This window comes from Emys orbicularis, chromosome 1 (genome assembly GCF_028017835.1).
Source record: "Emys orbicularis isolate rEmyOrb1 chromosome 1, rEmyOrb1.hap1, whole genome shotgun sequence".
NCBI classification, from domain to species: domain Eukaryota; kingdom Metazoa; phylum Chordata; order Testudines; family Emydidae; genus Emys; species Emys orbicularis.
This window is the reverse complement of record NC_088683.1, coordinates 19344157-19361266: the sequence shown is the minus strand read 5'-3', so window position 1 is coordinate 19361266 and position 17110 is coordinate 19344157. Positions and strand designations below refer to the sequence as shown.

General features: G+C 44.9%; 1 protein-coding gene across 2 annotated transcripts; it reads right to left on the bottom strand.

Moving 5' to 3' along the window:
* SUV39H2 (SUV39H2 histone lysine methyltransferase) lies at window positions 1–10336 on the bottom strand. Of its 2 annotated transcripts, XM_065422028.1 has the most exons (6): window positions 10301–10319; window positions 8731–8876; window positions 6895–7566; window positions 4322–4468; window positions 1784–1913; window positions 1–243 (listed from the first exon to the last, which is right to left on the bottom strand). In XM_065422028.1, exons 1-6 carry the CDS (start codon window positions 10317–10319, stop codon window positions 137–139), a joined length of 1221 nt encoding a protein of 406 aa, XP_065278100.1. In that variant the 3' UTR covers window positions 1–136. The 2 variants fall into 2 exon arrangements, with proteins under 2 accessions (XP_065278100.1, XP_065278109.1); XM_065422037.1 differs by lacking the exon at window positions 8731–8876 and having other exon boundaries at window positions 10301–10336.
* Between the last annotated feature and the right edge of the window lie 6774 nt (window positions 10337–17110).

Here is a 17110-nt window from a genome sequence, read left to right as displayed (position 1 = left end):
TCATTATATTGATTCACTCATATGTAAAAATACTCCAATTTGTAAGTATAAGTGAACTAGAACAGCAGTCTTCCTAAAATACATTTAAAAAGACACAAAATGAAATAATTTATTTGCAACTTTGGCTATTGAGAATTCAGTTGAGATACCCTCTGCAACACACAGCTCCACACTTGCACACAGTTCTGATCCTCTTTCTCGTTGGGCTGACAGCATCAGAGTCCGAAGTCACATCTAGAGAACCTAAACACATAAGAATATACAGAAACAGAATTGATGGTTGTTGGAAATGGATATTATTTGTTAGGCATTGCTATTGTGCTTGGAATTGTGCAAGAAAGAAAAAGGTAGTGTCTGCCCTCCAAAAAAAGCTTACAATTTAAGACCCCAATTCAACAAAGACCTATGCACGTATTTAGCTTCACACATGTGAGTAAGTCCCACTGAACTGAATGGGACTACTTGTGTGTGCGCAAAGTTAAGCATTAGTATAAGTCTGAAGAATTGTTACTTAAAATTATTATTTACTAGTAGCTGAAAGCTCATGCTGTTGCATGGGTGAAATTCATGAAGTCTAAATGGCTGAGAATTTAAAAGTTGAACAGTAACAGACCATGAATCCCAGCGATGATTGAACCTGGTGACATTCTAAATAAAGAGTTCTCAACCATGCTTGTATCTGTTTTCATTGCTTCACACTGACTCCATAGACATTTTAGGTTTCAAAGTGACAATCCTGGAATCTTATTGTACAGATTATTGTGGACTGGCTCTGAGCTCGTCAAGGATGAGGGCCCCATTATGCTAGGTGCTGTATAAACACAGACTAAGGTGGCGGTCCCTGCTCAAAGAGCTTGAAATCTAAAGTACAAAAAGACAACAGGTGGATCTAGACAGACAGATAAGGAAGCAAGAGGAAGTAATGAGAGTATATTGGTCAGGACAATAGGCAATGGTCTCAGTATGCCAAATGCATAACTAGGGCCCTACCAAATTCATGGCCGTGAAAAACACATCACTAACTGTGAAACCTGGTCTCCCCCCGTGAAATCTGTGTAGTATAGGGTAAAAGTACACAGAAGACCAGATTTCACGGGGAAGACCAGCGTTTTTCAAACTGGGGGTCCTGACCCAAAAGGATGTAGTGGGGGAGGGGGAGTTGCAAGTTTATTGTAGGGGAGGAGTCGCAGTACTGCCATCCTTACCCCTGCGCTGCCTTCAAAGCTGGGTGGCCAGCGATCAGTGGTTGCTGGCCAGGTGCCCAGCTCTGAAGGCAGCAGCACAGAAGTAAGGGTGGCAATACCATACCATGCCATCCTTACTTCTGTGCTGCTGCTGGCGGCAGCTCTGCCTTCGGAGCTGGGCTCCCGGCCAGCAGCCACCACTCTCCAGCCACCCAACTCTCCCTATACACACATACACACACACACAAACAAACAAACAAACCTTTTTTTTGTTTGGATTAAAAAAAAAATAGTCCCATGCAGGGCTCTAATCCACTTCACTAAATATACTGTTATATGCATAGGGATGCTGTGCATCATTCTTTAAACCTGTCCTGCAGAGATTATTGACTGGATTAAGTGGGAGCTGCATCCAGCCCTCTTAGCTGGAAGGAGGTGTTCGCATAACAAAGTGGGAAAAACAGAGAAGAGAGTGGTCTCTCCAAAAAGAGGAAGTTAAACACTTTGATTTCAACAAACCCGTGCTGAAACTTGATCAAGCTGCAACAACACCAGCTAGTACCATCTATCCTGCACACAAAGATTTACACTCTACATACCTTTCATCTGATAATCAAAGGTGAGCTCTTCTCCAGCCTTGATGGTTCTCGTAGAAAACAGTGCTATCCGAGGAAGACGTAGATCAAGGTTATCAATGAAAACATTGAAGACCTGAAGATTTGGATCACACTGCAAAACAAAGTTATAGTTTTGTAATTCAGGTGTACATTTGCTATCAAAATAGAACCGTAGACACAGTGTAGAGAATGGCAATTAAAACGTATTGTGTGCTACTAGTGAGAAGAAAGTGACACTATAACAATTTAGGGGCTGAGTCTCCTCTCAGTTTCAGTGGAGTTACTTGTGATTTTTGCCATTGTAAGTCAACAGAATTACATCTGTTGAAACATCACTATTAAATGAAAGCAGGGCCCTTTTAAGTAACAGTATTGACACCATGGCTGTGTGGGTATAGTACACAGACAAGGTGAGTGAGAATCTTTTATTGAACCAACTTCTGTTTGTGAAAAGAGACAAGCTTTTGTCTCCAACTCCACCCCTATACAGAGCTCTTCTTCAGGAATAGCACACTAAAACTGTAACAACCTATTTAAAAAAAAACAGTAAAAAAGAGTTACAGCTTGAAAGTGATTGCAACTGAGTAGGGTGGAGTGGGTGAATCAAAACAATTTAAAAAAAGGCAATCTAAAGTTATTTCAGAGTTAAACAAGAGTTACTAAAGGATGAAAAGGTGGGAGAGTGACCTTTTCAAGCCACACCTACTAACTGTACTTAAATCAGACCTCAACTTTGCTCCCAAGGGCAAAAATATTATCCTGGTGCAGTGGGTGGGAGTTCTGGTCTCTAGTTCATACCTGTTTGGCCTCTGTAGTTATCTAACAGCCCATGAAAAAAGCCAGAGCATTAATTAGGGAAGTGTGCTGCTAACTATAGATACAATTTTCAAAAGTAAATGGGACTCGGCTCCTAAGTCAGCTAGGCGTTTCTGAAAATTCTACCCATGTCTTGCCTTTGGACAGAATTCTTAGTCACGTATTTTCAAAAAAATGTGTGCCTGAAGTCAGCCTCCAAAATTCATATTTAGACATCTAAATACAGCAGCCCGATTTTCAAAAGTGCAGAGCATCTAGCAACATCTAGAAACACATCCCTTCCTTCTCCCAACTCACCTTCACAAAAGTAGGTGTAGGATCAACAATTCATGCACACAATAAAAAGGAAACAGATGAACTGCTGTAGTTACTAACTTCAAATCAAAACGTAATAGTAATTTCTTAAACAAAAAAATTGTGCAACTCCATGCATAGGAGAGCCTGGGTTCAAAAGTAAGTCTTCTGTGTTAGGTCCTTTCAGTTTAAGTAAAACTATTTTAAAAAACAATTTCAAGTTCCTCAGTGAGTTTACAAATGGTGCTGAGGAAAGGAGGAAGGGGGGAGAGATGCTATGGAAAAGGCAGGAAAATTCCTTCTCTCCATTACTTACAACTGAAACAAAAGTACATTCAGACGCTCTCCTCCTCTTCCTGTATTTCAGAGAGGTTGATAGTTCATATAATATTAATCAAAAGCCAAGGGTTAAATTATGCAGTTATTTCCTATACTGTTGGCATTCAATTATCTGAAGAGAAAAATTTGTTTTGGGTGTCTGGAAACAAGTATTGAATACGCTGGAAATAGATTATGATCCCAACTCTGCTATCTGATCTACTTGGGCAAACCCTTATCCTTAGGCTGAGTTCCAATGAGGCCAGTGGATCTCTGCTTGAGCTCAGAGGTCCATCCACATAGATCAGATTGCAGGATCAGGACCACAGATCATGTTATTTTACATTTTAATGAAAATCCCTAATTCAGAAACTGCTGACACCTTCCTCTTAGGTAATTCTGAACATGAAAGAGTAAGGAACAGTGAAAACACTTTTAGTTTTACTTCAACAGGTAAAATAAAATTGCTATTTAAAGTGATGTCTTGTGGAGTGATCCTGTTAATAAAAAACAACCTTGCACTCCCAATGTTTGTGAAAAACTAAAGCATAATTGTGTCTTTTCAAACATTATGTCTTAAATCTAAGCTACTTTATATTCTTTCATATTTAATTTTGCTCCAAATAAGGTATGTATCAGTATTTCTTCCATCCTATTTAACTGATCATTATGTTATGTTGGATGCTGCAAGAAAGGCATCTTTCTAGACATACAAGAAGAAAGCATTAATAAAAATTAGGATTGTGGGGCATGTGGGAATATTTGAGGCCCCTTTCACTTTCATGCACTCTGTCCATTTTAGGATCCCTCACATTCATTGTTTCATAAAATTTATTATTTTAATTTAGACTTTTAAAACATCATGAGACAAAGTGACTTCAATTTTTCCTCAAAGATTTCAAGTTTATGGGACTGTGCTGCCATAACAGCATTAATCCACTCTCACGGCATTTTCTTTGGAGGGTGAGAAAGAGGTTGGTATGAAACAAGTAATTCCATTAAAGTTGTGTTTGATATCAAGATATTTACAAAAGGAGAAGGCATTCTTGGTGCAAACAGGACAGTTCTCTAACACACAAAAAAAGCCCTTACGCTGTGATTCACAAAATGGGACACATTTCCATATCGAGCTGCATCCACCGTATATTCATCCGAGTCATAGTCCAAGTCAAACAAGTATGTATTTCCTTGGTTGTCATACAGTTGACCTCGTCTCTCTGCTTCCTCACTTGTGATCACCTAAAAAAAGAAACCTGCATCATATTATTAACTGTTACTGAACTGAAACAAAACCACAAAGAAGTTAGAAAAAACTTTTACATTTTCTTGAACAGAAGTAGGGAGACTTGTCTTTAAAGGAAGTAAGAAGGTTGCTGTGTATCTGTAAGGAATAAGGAACACTTAAACATAACTATTTAAATTGACTACTGATTGTTTCTAAAGTCACTAATGCCCTATTAATAGATAGTGATGGTATTTTCTCCTCAAGCAATATAATATTGGACAGTTTCCCTGGATATGTATTTACAGATAAAAAGTTATGGTCCCATTGTGTTCTATACAATGTAGAATAAAAACTTGAAAAGACCTGCTATATAATAATTGGGCTACTAGTGATTTATCTTTGCCCCCAACTTCTCTGAACTCCTCTAGAAGTAATCCTCATAACTACATTTTAGATCGCTTTAAATCACAGGCTCCCTAAAGGAGGATGTGGTCATTAGACAATTACAGCCTACCCTATCTACAGTGCCTTATCATTTCTCCTAAAGAGTTTATATTTACTACTTAAACCTCCATATTATTTTTCCACCAGATCTGTACAGAATTGTTCACTTCAAGCAGAACCACAAAAGGTTCAGGGAAGGTGGAACCAGCCATGTTCCCCCACCCCACCCCCCCATTTCCCTCAGCGTATGAGAGAATCAATATATCAGGTTACACTTGTAACTTTAGCTACTCTCAAAACTTCCCTTTTCTCCCCACTCCCTGCTGAGTTACTATGTATGGTGCTACTTCTGTAATATAATTTACCTATGCAGACGGTAATGCCCACAGAAAGTCCCACTGATTTCAATGTGACTTTTTTGCAAATGGATCGCTTTGCAGGACTGGCTTATAGCTATATCTACACTACAGACTTTTGCCAGCACAACTATGTTGATCAAAGGTGTGAAGAGTTGTGATCCCTGACTGACAGTGGTGCTAGCAGAAGCTCCTAGCGTAGACAAAATTATACAAGCAAAACTGCACTTCTACTGGTATAGCTTATCATTAGTCAGGGATGGCCAGCACCCATCAGCACAATGGAGATATGCAGAAACCGCCTGAAAGAGGGCTCCTGCTTGAGGCTGCAGACTATGCAAGTTTATCCCCAGTCTTCTACTTTAAATATATACTTTACTGGTAGAGTTAGCACAACAAAATCTTTTTCTGGTAATAACAAACAAAGAAAAATAGTGAACATTACAACAATCCCTTGAAGATAGCCCTGAGATAGGAAACCTGGATTTGGGAGCTTATCACTCAGTTTTACCCTCTGAATAACAAAGTATAATCACATACAGCCAGAGGAGGGGGTAGGAGGAAGGAGGCAAGGGAAAGACACACAAACAACTAATCACCACCTTCACTTAAAGTCCTGCCTCTCTCCACATGCCTCTCCCTCCCCCACCGCCCCCCTAAAGTTTCCTCATTATCACCACACAGGATTAATTCTATTTTGAGAAACTGATCTCCTGTACATTCTAAGGGAGTTTTTAGGAAGGATCGGAATGGGAATTGGATAGTTTGGGGAAGGTAAGCATAGAAGCAGCACACGGAAGAAGATAAAGAAATAGTTGTGCAAGGGGACAAATACAGTACTGATGCTGGCATCAGTGGTGGACCACAGATTATGGGGGAGAGATGTAAGCAGAAACTGGATCATGTAGGAGCCCTGAAAGCAAGGACAAGTTTAACTTGATACTTCACTGGTTCACAGTCGCAGTGTGTGACTCAAGGGCCATGTCTAGACTAGAAAAACACACTGTTTTAAGACATGTTAGATGACTTGCCCTGTCTGCACTAGGTGCAAAGTAATTTTAACAACCTGTTAACTGGTATTGACCAATACGTTTTAAAGCACAACCTATTTTCCAAGTTTAGACATGGTGAAATACAAGGGCTGACATGATCAGCATGACAAGTGATAAAAATAATTGTTGCAATAATTTGGCCTGGGATGAGATCAGTATTAAGAGAACCTTAGAAGAGAAGGCCATAGTAGTCAAGATGGGAGATGATCAGGATAATCAAATTCCTTGTCAGTGACAAGATAGTAAAGAAGGCCTAATTTAAAAAAAAAAAAAAATTGTGAAAGAAGAGACAAGACTGGTTCTAAAAGTTACAGTATAAAAAAACATAATGCCAAGGATCTCTTTTGCACTTCAGCCCCTTTGCATTGCTTTGGTGCAGAAAACACCCTGGGTCATACAATATAAAGGTAATTTGACTTTCAAATGAGATGTCTTCAATGTATTTCATTAACACCAAGTGCCTATTTATCTGTTATGTAACAGAATCAAAAAGTGTTGAAAAAGGAAAGAATTTTTATTTTAAAAAAGTGTTCTACTAACACTTAAATCTTTTATTCCAAATAATTCATCTCTGAGATAAATACATACCTCTCCAACATACTCCATCACAAATCTCTTTGTTTTAATTTTCTGGAGGGTTTTTACTCCCCAGCCACGTCCATTGTTAGTTCTGAAGATGCAAAGAGAATATGGTGTGCCTTTCTGTACTATCCTGTTAGGGCATTCAGGACCACATCTACAGTACGAGTTGCATTCATAGATAGGCAAGCCTGGTTGGATTTTTAACTGCTTTTGTTTATTGTAAGCCAAGAAAAATCCAGCCTCTTCTGGACAACACTTCTCAGCAGGGCAATCAGAGCATTCACAGCCGGTTGTGATTCCATTCATTACATTTATTCCTGGAGCAGGTTTATATTCATTAATGTAGTAAAAGTCTAAAGGAGGGCCCTCAAGATCCACAGTGTTTTCTACAAGAATCATTCCTTTATGGTTCTTTTTCCGGTTGAGTTCTTCCTTCCATCTCTGTAGAGCTATTCTTTGTTTAGCCTTCTTTACTACGTACTGTGCTACTACAGGGTTCAAAGCTTTAATATGGTTTTTCAATATTACAGCTTTGCCTCGCTTTAGCTGAGATAAATATTCATTCTTGTCGCTATGGAAGTACTGAAGGAGCAATGGGCATTTAAGATTTTTCAAAGCTACCCAGGTATTTGAGGATTCTGGCCATCCTTTCCATTTCACAAGGAAGTACTCTGTGCCCTTGAAATAGAGAAATAGATACAGATTTAGCCAGAACATTTCCAACAACAGTTAATCAAAAATACCTTGAAAATAAAGTGTGGTTGTTCAATGATACAACTGCTTTGGTATCACATCCATAGTAAATAAAATTAAACAGAGGAGTGATTGTCATTAAGGAGGTAGCAAAAATGCATAAACTGAGGGGCAGTCAAACTAACATCCTTAACACCCTCCTTATGATTGAGGCATAACACCACATAGTTAAATTCACAGCCATCTGGTCCTAACAGTAGAGAATCAAGCATTTCAAATGCAAGGTAACTGGGTATGTACTTTGTGCACCACTTGTAAGGACACAGATAACTGTACAGCTGGATAGAATGATCCAAAACAATTAAATTATACCAGCATGGGTTAGTTTGTTAGCACAGCCACAGTTAAGATCATATATACTAACTTCTATAAGGAAAGAGAATAAAGTAACACCCTACACAGAACAAAAAGAAAATCTAAACTTACCAAAAAACCTCTAACAGTACTACTGGTAATAGTTACATGAGTCATCCTAGAGGAATAATACAGTCAAAACACTTCTTAATACTATATTTACTACTAAGAAGAATATGTATTGTAAAATGTAATTATTTCGAAGGGAGGTTTGTTTTCAAAGGAAATAGAGCAATAAGGCCAAATCCTTAAACCAGACACACACTGGTCGGCTTCTGCACACACACGGCACCTAACTGGGGTCTGGCAATGGATCGAGTTGTAGCATGTGGCCTTAACTGTTCAAGGAACAGACTGCAGTACTATAGAGGAAGAAGTGTTATTTTAACTGCAAACAAGGGAGAAGAGAAGCATCATAATACATACTGCGCTGTTATTTAAGCACAGTAAGATTTGCTTTAGCACTGATGTACAAGGATCAGACATTTTGTGCTCTATTATTAACATTTCCATTATTTCAGCAGAACCTTCCTTCCTTAGAGAGTCAGAGCTAAAGAACATATTTTTTTAGGCTTCAACATTCTGAAATATTTTGTTCAATGTCAGCAGTAGCTTAACAAGAGCCCTCTGCTAGCCTAGCACTCTAAACCTTAAGGAAAACTACTGCCTCTCACTTCCAAATTTCAAACTGAAATATTGATCAAATTGTTCTGTAAGACTAGACAGTTATCTTACCTCTTCTACCTTGTAGTCACATAAATATTCCACCTCATAACTCTTTAGATTCCTGTTGGTGATTCCAAGGGATTTACATGTGAGATTTTCCTTCCTACATAATTCCTGGATGGTCTCAAGTGAAGCTAGACAAGGCACATACCAAGCTACAATAAGAAAATAGGATTCTTTACTAATTTAATGTCTCAGCTGAGTTGAAAAAAATTAAGCACTTGATTTTTAGTCTGCTCCCGAGCCCCCAGATTGTAATTTGTAAGAATTGTCCACAATATATTTATAGAACTATAAATGTAGCACACAGGCAGACAAAACCAATGCTACTCCAGTTAAGTATAAAGTAAGCCTGTAATAGTTCTCTGCCTGAACCTCAAGCTTCGCGTATGATACTATGTGCATTCATGTAATGATTTAAAAAAAAAAAAAAAACACGACCTAGGACATACTAATTCTTCATAGGAAAAGATTCTCAGTATAGTTACCAGTTTTGAAACAAAACACAAAAAAATAGTTACCCTGACCTTAAGGTACCCTAGCAGTAGAAGTTCATGCTTTTGACTGCAGTTATGTGGAAACCCTTCACTTTTTTTTTTTACAAGACTGCTAAGTATCTGCAGTTAGTCAAGTGGAATCAACACCCTTGTACTGGCTATGCAACCATGGAGATTGGGATGAGACAGAGGCAAATCCCTCTTCCAGAAACATCTCTGATTTCTTGTCAATTGGGCCAGATTTAGGAGGGTTACAATTTACAGACAATGTAAGTGTTATAAAGATGTAAGGGTGCCGACTATGGAACAATAATTGCAACAGTTCAGAACTCTGTTAGGAGGTGATCGTCCAACGTTTATAGCAAGTCACAAGTCTGGAGCCCAAAGCAACAGCTTTTTTTCCTGTTTTAGTAAGAGTATTTGACAGCAGTTGAATTCCTTCCTCTGCATTAGCAGGGGATTTTTCACTTGTGTCACAACCAAAACTGCAATTAGCCCATCACTACTGGAAAGAAGAGGAGTGGGAGAGGCATTGGAGGTTACCCAGTCTGGGGGAGGCCTTGACTATTTCTAACTTCATGCAGCGACCTCTCCCGCCAAAAGCCTCCCGCAGGCATAGGGCAATGATGCCTCCCCCAGCTTTCCCTAGCACCGGACAGTGCCCCTCCCCCCGGCACCATACACTGTCCCCCCGCCCCTCCCCCAGGTCCCGCACAGTGACCCCCCGGCACTGCACGCCGCCCCCCCCCCCGCCCACTCACTGCACACCGCCGCCCCCCGGGCACCGCACACTATCCCCCCACCCTTCCCCCCAGCATCTCCCGCCCCGCCCTCCAGGCACCGCACACTGTCCCCCCGTCCCTCCTCCAGGCACCCCCCTGCCCCCCCTCCCCGGCACTGCACGCCGCCGCACCCCGCAGTACCCCCCCCCCTCGCAGGTTCCGCAGCCAGCGGGGCCCTGCCTTAGGTCTCGGGGTGTGCAGGGGCGAAGGCCGCACGGACCCTGAGGGGCACTGGGCGGGCAGCTCCTCACCCCCATCCCCGCTGACTCAGGAAGGGGGCATCCCCAGCCGGCCCCTCACCTCCTCGCCTGCCCGCCATCTTGCAGGGGGCTGCATTCAAACCCTGCGGAACTTGGGCCGCCGGGGAGGGCGCCAGCTGCAGGCTCCGCCCACGCCAGGATGGCCCCGCCCCTCCGCGGGTCCCCAATGCTGCACCGGCGGCCCGGCCCCGCCCCCCCCCCCCGCGCGTGGGCAGAGAACCCCGGGGGGCTCGCGACCCTCGCTCGCCCAGGCTGCCTGTCGCGGCGGGAGACCCCCACACCGTCCGCGCGCGCGCTGCAAGCCGGCCGGCGTCGCTCCCACGCGCACCCACCCGTCAGCGGTGAGCGCCCCGCTCCGGGGAGGGGCGCTAAGGTGAGGTAAAAAACCCTCCCAACGCTGACTGGAGTCTCGTGCCCCCCCGAGCTGACCGAGACCAGCGCTGACATGGGCTTGGAGCGGGTAGGAGAATTTGCCTCCCGGGATGGCCCTTTGGTCTCGAGTCCAGCCCCGCTTCACCAACCAGCCCCCCGCGTCTCTGGGACTGGGACTCGGACTGCCCGCCGGGGGGGCGTGTTCCTGGGCGGGGCTGCCCAGTCTCGGGGCTTTAGTGGGAACTGCGGGTGCTCGGCCCCGCTCACAACCAGGGTCCCCCTGACTGCATCGAAACGCTGCCACCCACCCCAGCATCTTCGCCGTAGCCTCTCGGCAGCCGCTGAGCCTTCCTGTACACGGACGTGCCCTGAATAGCAACGGTCCGCTGCTGCCCTCGTTACTCTGCAGCCCAGCCCGGCAGCAGATCGGTCTGGAGACCTGTAGCCTTTCCGACACAGGGCGTGTTTCTGGGCGGCTTGTGTCTGTGCTCCAGATCCACTCTCAGGAGGCTTGGGGAGAAGGGGGCCCTGGCTGCTTCTCTTCTGGCTTGACCCACTTGAGCCCCAACGCCTCCCCCCCACCCCCCATGAGGAGGTGGGGCTGGTCCTGCTTTGAGCAGGGGGTTGGACTAGATGACCTCCTGAGGTCCCTTCCAACCCTAATCTATGATTCACTGCTCTAGTCCATCCTGACCACCACCCACATCAGCCTGTGGAAGAAGAAGTGCTGCTGTACTATTGAACTCAAATACAGCACTTCCTTCCCCTTGCAGCCTGGTGAGTGGGGACACCATGTGCCTTGGTGCTATTCACTCTTGTGCTCCTCCCCCTTGCAACGGGGGAGGACCGGCAGGGATAACTTTTAACCACCTGAGAGAGCGGAGGGTGGGAATACTCATAAAATTGTTTTATTTCACAGAGTTTGCTTCATTCCCTGGTTTGAATGATTGACTGGTGGCTTGGCTGTTTCAGTTAATAAAAATAGTTCCAGGTCCCCTCATTTTTGGAGACTATATAACACCTTCATTTTCTTGTTGGAACAATGATAGGCATGAGCGTTGGGCCAGATTTGTAAAGGTATTTATGCACCTAAAGATACAGATAGGGACTTATATACCTTTAAAAATCTGGCTCTTTTCCTTGTCCCCAGGAATTAAAGATTAATCTTTAATTAAAGATTGTCATGTGATGAAACCTCCAGGAATATATACAACCAAAATCGGCAACCCTATATGATACGTTTGCTCCAAGGCTCCTGTTATTTGTTTGTACCGATGCTTTTGCCCAGTTACCAAGCTTAGGAGGGGGTTAAAAATAGGGAGATTGTGATCAGTGCCTTCTGGATTTGCCACAGGACTCATTTAACAATCAGTTCTGAGTGAAATTTTAAATATCTTATTGTGACATGCATTTCAGTACCCTTCCTTGCAAGAATGGCTTGCTTTTGAACCAACCTTCAAATTAATCCAAAATAGTGAGAGCTGGTAGTTCTGTAACATTAGGGTCTCTCAGAAATTAGATGTATATCCCATGGGTACCATTTAAAATAAATACCAGAGCCTTCTGCATTCCACGCACACATACTTTAGCAATAAATGGTGGCTGAAAAGTTTGCTTTCTCATGCACAGTTCAACAGACACATTTATATACCACAACTCTCATTCTTTCCATCAAAAAAAATTTTTTTTTTTTTAAGTAAGAAGTTGCCTGTCTGGGGACAGGGAAGAGTTGTTCTAGAATCAAAAAACTAAAGAAAAAGATAGTCACTTTTAGGATCTACTAGCCCAGGGGTTCTCAAACTGGGGGTCAGGACCCCTCAGGGGGTTGCGAGGTTATTACGTGGTGGGTCGTGAGCTGTGAGCCTCCACCCCAAACCCCGCTTTGCCTCCAGCATTTATAACGGTGTTAAATAGATTTAAAGGTGGTTTTAATTTATAAGGGGGGGTCACACGTAGAGACTTGCTATGTGAAAGGGGTCACCAGTACAAAAGTTTGAGAACCACTGTACTAGCCTGTAAAGTAAATTTCTAAGGGAAGTGGTAGGAGCCTCAACACTTGGAACATGTAAACTAGCTGAATGTATTTGTTTTGTATTGTACGTTTACTAACTTGCACTGGCAGCAGGATGGACTATGTCTGACAGTTAATTATCTCTTACCCAACCTTATACATTTTCCGAGTATCCTTGTGGGACACTGTTGCTGCTTGGGCTGGGGGCAGGTGCCAGGAATGAAGGTTTTAGCTTCCCTGAGACATGAAGCATATAATAAACTGCATTGAAAAGGCACTGGAAAGTTAACATTATTTGCAATTATTAGTTTATGGAAGGCACTCTCCTCCACAACTGGTTGTTTCCCTCTTCTCTTCCCATGGTCTCTCATTACCACAAATTTGTCTCCTGTCCAGTCCTTTTTTCTTCCTTCCCTCCTTACTTGTTTTGTCTCCTTCCTGGGTTCTCCCACTCCTTCCTGGCTCTGTCTTCCTGCACTTCATTTGCCACTGGGCTCTTTCCACACCCAGAAAAGCATTTTTGCCCTATTATAAAGCCTTAGACCGGGGCAGTCAGTGGATAGGTACCAATTGTTCACCAGGAAAAAAAATTAAAAAGGAGCTTCCAATTCTTGATTTGGCCAGCAGGAAGGTCCTGGTGTCATTCTGGGGACTCAGGTTAATTTCAGAATGCTGATTCTAGTAACAGAGCACTGACCTCCAGCTTGCTTGTTCATTTTTTGGAGGAGTCAGGGGATGACAGAGGCTAAACCAGGGCAGCAGTCTTTGTACACTGCTCTACACATCTATAAAGATCTTTATCAATAAGTTCAGCTGCTATTGAATAGGAAAGGAAAGGGATAAAAAGCAGGCAATCTATTGCTTCTACCTGCAGGATACAGAAAACCTTCTGTGTTTGCTAAAGGAGACGGTCACAAACAGGTTTCAGAGTAGCAGCCGTGTTAGTCTGTATCCGCAAAAAGAACAGGAGTACTTGTGACATCTTAGAGACTAACAAATTTATTTGAGCATAAGCTTTCGTGGGCTACAGCCCACTTCATCACAAACAGAGGATTCAGAAAGATTGTTTGAGGAAGAAGGTATTTACATTGATTTATTCACTGTGCTTGGCCGAAGCTGGAATGCTGAAGCCGTTACAGGAAAAAGAGCCAAAATTTTGTTTGATTTTGCAGGACGTCTGTATGTTACCCACATTTTTAAAGCCCTGCTGGTCAATGGCATGAATTTCCCCAAGGGAACTTAACAGTTGCCAGACCAGACCAGTAACAATTCCATTATATTTGAATACCCTTCAGAGGAGGATCTATTTCCATTTAGCTACTGTATATTATGAGCTATGTCTAGATACCCTGACAAACAATAGAAGCATATTAACAGTTGTGTGGCTACAATACAGTAGGTCTCATTGCTATTAGAAATCTAAACTAAAATAAGCAGTTCTCTTTTCTTTGTTGCAAAGCTAAATACATTCAGGAATCACACAGCCACCTCTAGAGTAGGTGCACAGCTAGATGCACAACCAGCACACTGCAGTGGTGGAGAGGTGCCCAGGGCAATTCCTTATCTTACCCTGGGATCCAGTTGCCAACTGTCTAATCGCACAAACCCAAACACCCTTGCTCTGCCCCTTCCCCAAGGCCCTGCCTGCATTCACTCCAGCCCCCCTCCCTCCGTTGCTTGCTCTCCCCCTCACTCACTCACTTTCACAGGGCTGGGGCAGGGGGTTGGGGTGCAGGAGGGGGTGTGGCCAAGGGGTTTGGAATGTGGGAGGGGCTCTGGACTGAGCTTGGTGCAGGGGGTTGGAGTGTGGGAGGGGGTGCGGGCTCCGGGAGGGAGTTTGGCTATGGGAGGGGGCTCAGGGCTAGGGCAGGGGATTGGGGTGCTGGAGGGGATGAGGGGTGTGGGCTCTGGGGGGGAGTTTGGGTGTGGGAGGGAGTTGGCTGAGGTTCCCAGGCAATGAAGTCTGGGAGCGGCGTGGAGCCAGGGCAGGTAGGGAGCCTGCCTTAGCCCCGCTGCACTGCAGACCGGACTTCTAGCGGCCTAAAATCCCCAGATTGGCTTAAGTAGCCTCCAGGAGATCGAGCCCTATTCCGGGAGACTCCTGGCCAAACTAGGAGGGTTGGCAACCCTATCTCATGTGTGTATGCAGAGCGAGCAGGACCGTAGTTTTTAAGGTCTCATCTTAAAATTCTGTACACCACAAATGGAGCCCTCAAAGGACCAAGACAAACTTGCCAGGATTTCACCTGCAATTCATTCCACTGAGTCTAGGCATTTCAAACCCATTGTTTAGATTGCTAAACCATTATAGACTGTTTGTTTCTTGTTAGGAAGAATTATTGGGAACACTGACTGAGTGCATTTATTTTGCCACTGAATACAAGTTTTAGATTGTACTATCTGAGTACCTCACAATCTTTAGTGATTTTATCTTCACGACACCCTTATGAGATAGAGTACTAGTTGTCACAGATCCACAGGATTGGTGCTATGCCCTCAGCTTTGTAACAGGCTCTTGGAGGATCCATTTCAGTGTGCCAGACCCCCAACGGTTCTCACTCTTCCTCCAGGGTAGGCCATGCTACCTCACAGTCTCCTTGAGACCTCTGGAGTTTCAGCTCTCCTGCTTCACACTGTGAGCTTTGTTCAGTGAGTCCAACTGAGAGAGACTGCTGGCAGAGACTTGTACTAAGTATTTGCAGTGACACTCACATTGTTGTTAAAACAGTAGCGTTTATTAGTCAGCTAGAACAGTGCTTCTCAAAGCTGGTCCGCCGCTTGTTCAGAGAAAGCCCCTGGCGGTCCGGGACGGTTTGTTTACCTGCCGCGTCCGCAGGTTCGGCCGATCGCAGCTCCCACTGGCCGGGGTTCACCGTCCCAGGCCAATGGGGACTGCGGGAAGCGGCGTGGGCCGAGGGATGTGCTGGCTGCCCTTCCCGCAGCCCCCATTGGCCTGGAGCGGCGAACTGCGGCCAGTGGGAGCCGCGATCGGCCAAACCTGCGGACGCGGCAGGTAAACAAACCGGCCTGGACCGCCAGGGACTTTCCCTGAACAAGCGCGGCCCGACTTTGAGAAGCACTGAGCTAGAACACAGCATAGGAAGCCCTTAGGTTAGCATAAAGAACTGAAAGTTAAAGCATAGACCAGGGGTGGGAAAACTACAGCCCATGGGTCATGTCCGGCCCATCAGACGTTTTAATCCAGTCCTTGAGCTCCCGCCAGGGAGCGGGGTTGGGGGCTTGCCCTGCTCCACGCGTGCCGTGGCTCTGTGCGGCTTCTGCAAACAATAGCATGTGCCCCCTCCAGCTCTTATGCATAGGGGCAGCCAGGGGGCTCCACATGCTACTCCCGCCCCAAGCGCTGCCCTCGCAGCTCCCATTGGCTGGGAACCAATGGGACATGCTGCTGCTTCCAGGAGCTGCGGGGACAGGGCAGCATGCAGAGCTGCCTGCCCATGCTTCTACGTAGGAGCCGGAGTGGGGACATGCCGCTGCTTCTGGGAGCTGCTTGAGGTAAGTGCCGCTCAGACCCTGCACCCCTGACCTTGTCCCATGCCCCAACTCCCTGCCCCAGCCCTGATCCCCCCTCCTGCCCTCCAAACTCCTCATTCCCAGCCCCCGCCAGAGCCCTCACCCCCCCGCACCCCAGCCTGGAGCCCCCCCGCACCCTAAGCTCATTTCTGGCCTCACCCCCAGAGCCCTCACCCCCTCCTGTACCCCAACCTCCAATTTCATGAGCATTCATGGCCTACCATACAATTTCCATACCCCGATGTGGCCCTTGGGGCAAAAAGTTTGCCCACCCCTGGCATAGACCATTCTGGTTAGCCCAGAGCTCAACCAAGCTGTAGTGAACTCCCAGGTTCAGGCTCCGTCTCTCAGTCTGACCTCCTTGGTCAGTTCTCAGGTGAGAGCCTCCTACTTCACTCCAGCAGCAACCTCTTGTCTCCCCTACCTGCCCCCCCTACACACACTTTCCCAGTCCTTTGTTCTTGAGCTGGGATCTTTGCTCAGCTTCCCTTCTGAGAAGCAGGGAAATCCATCTCCCTCTGGGTCATTAGTTGCTAGGTGTCAAAGTCCCGGAGATTGGCTTTTCAATTGTCTTCTTGGATTTTCCATTGATATGGGGTTGGCTTCTGACAGTCCTTTTTAATGACCCATTCAGACAGGTAGGCAACATTCGTACCTGTGTGTCTCCCAGCCTGCTCTGAGAGCAAACAGTCTTTTTTCCTCCACTGAGAAGCCATTCAAAATATAGGGGCAACTGATGCACATACAGGCTTCATAAAAATTAATGAAAATTCCCACTGTCTCATCTCTTCACTCTTTGAGACTGTTCTGACGAGGGTCACTTTAACCAGTGACTCTGAAAGGGGAACATCTGATGGAGATTGGGCTCCTGTCTCCACCTGCTAGACAGCTAGGTTAGGGAGCCCAGGCCTGCTGGAATCGATTCTAGAGAAGGGC

What these genes read in the sequence shown, in the direction of transcription:
- SUV39H2 (XM_065422028.1), bottom strand. An exon ending in TGATGGAGTATGTTGGAGAG is followed by an intron (nt 4,469 to 6,894) that starts GTATGTATTTAT and finishes TTCTTTTTTTAG; the next exon opens with GTGATCACAAGTGAGGAAGC. An exon ending in CTTTGATTATCAGATGAAAG is followed by an intron (nt 244 to 1,783) that starts GTATGTAGAGTG and finishes TTATGTGTTTAG; the next exon opens with GTTCTCTAGATGTGACTTCG.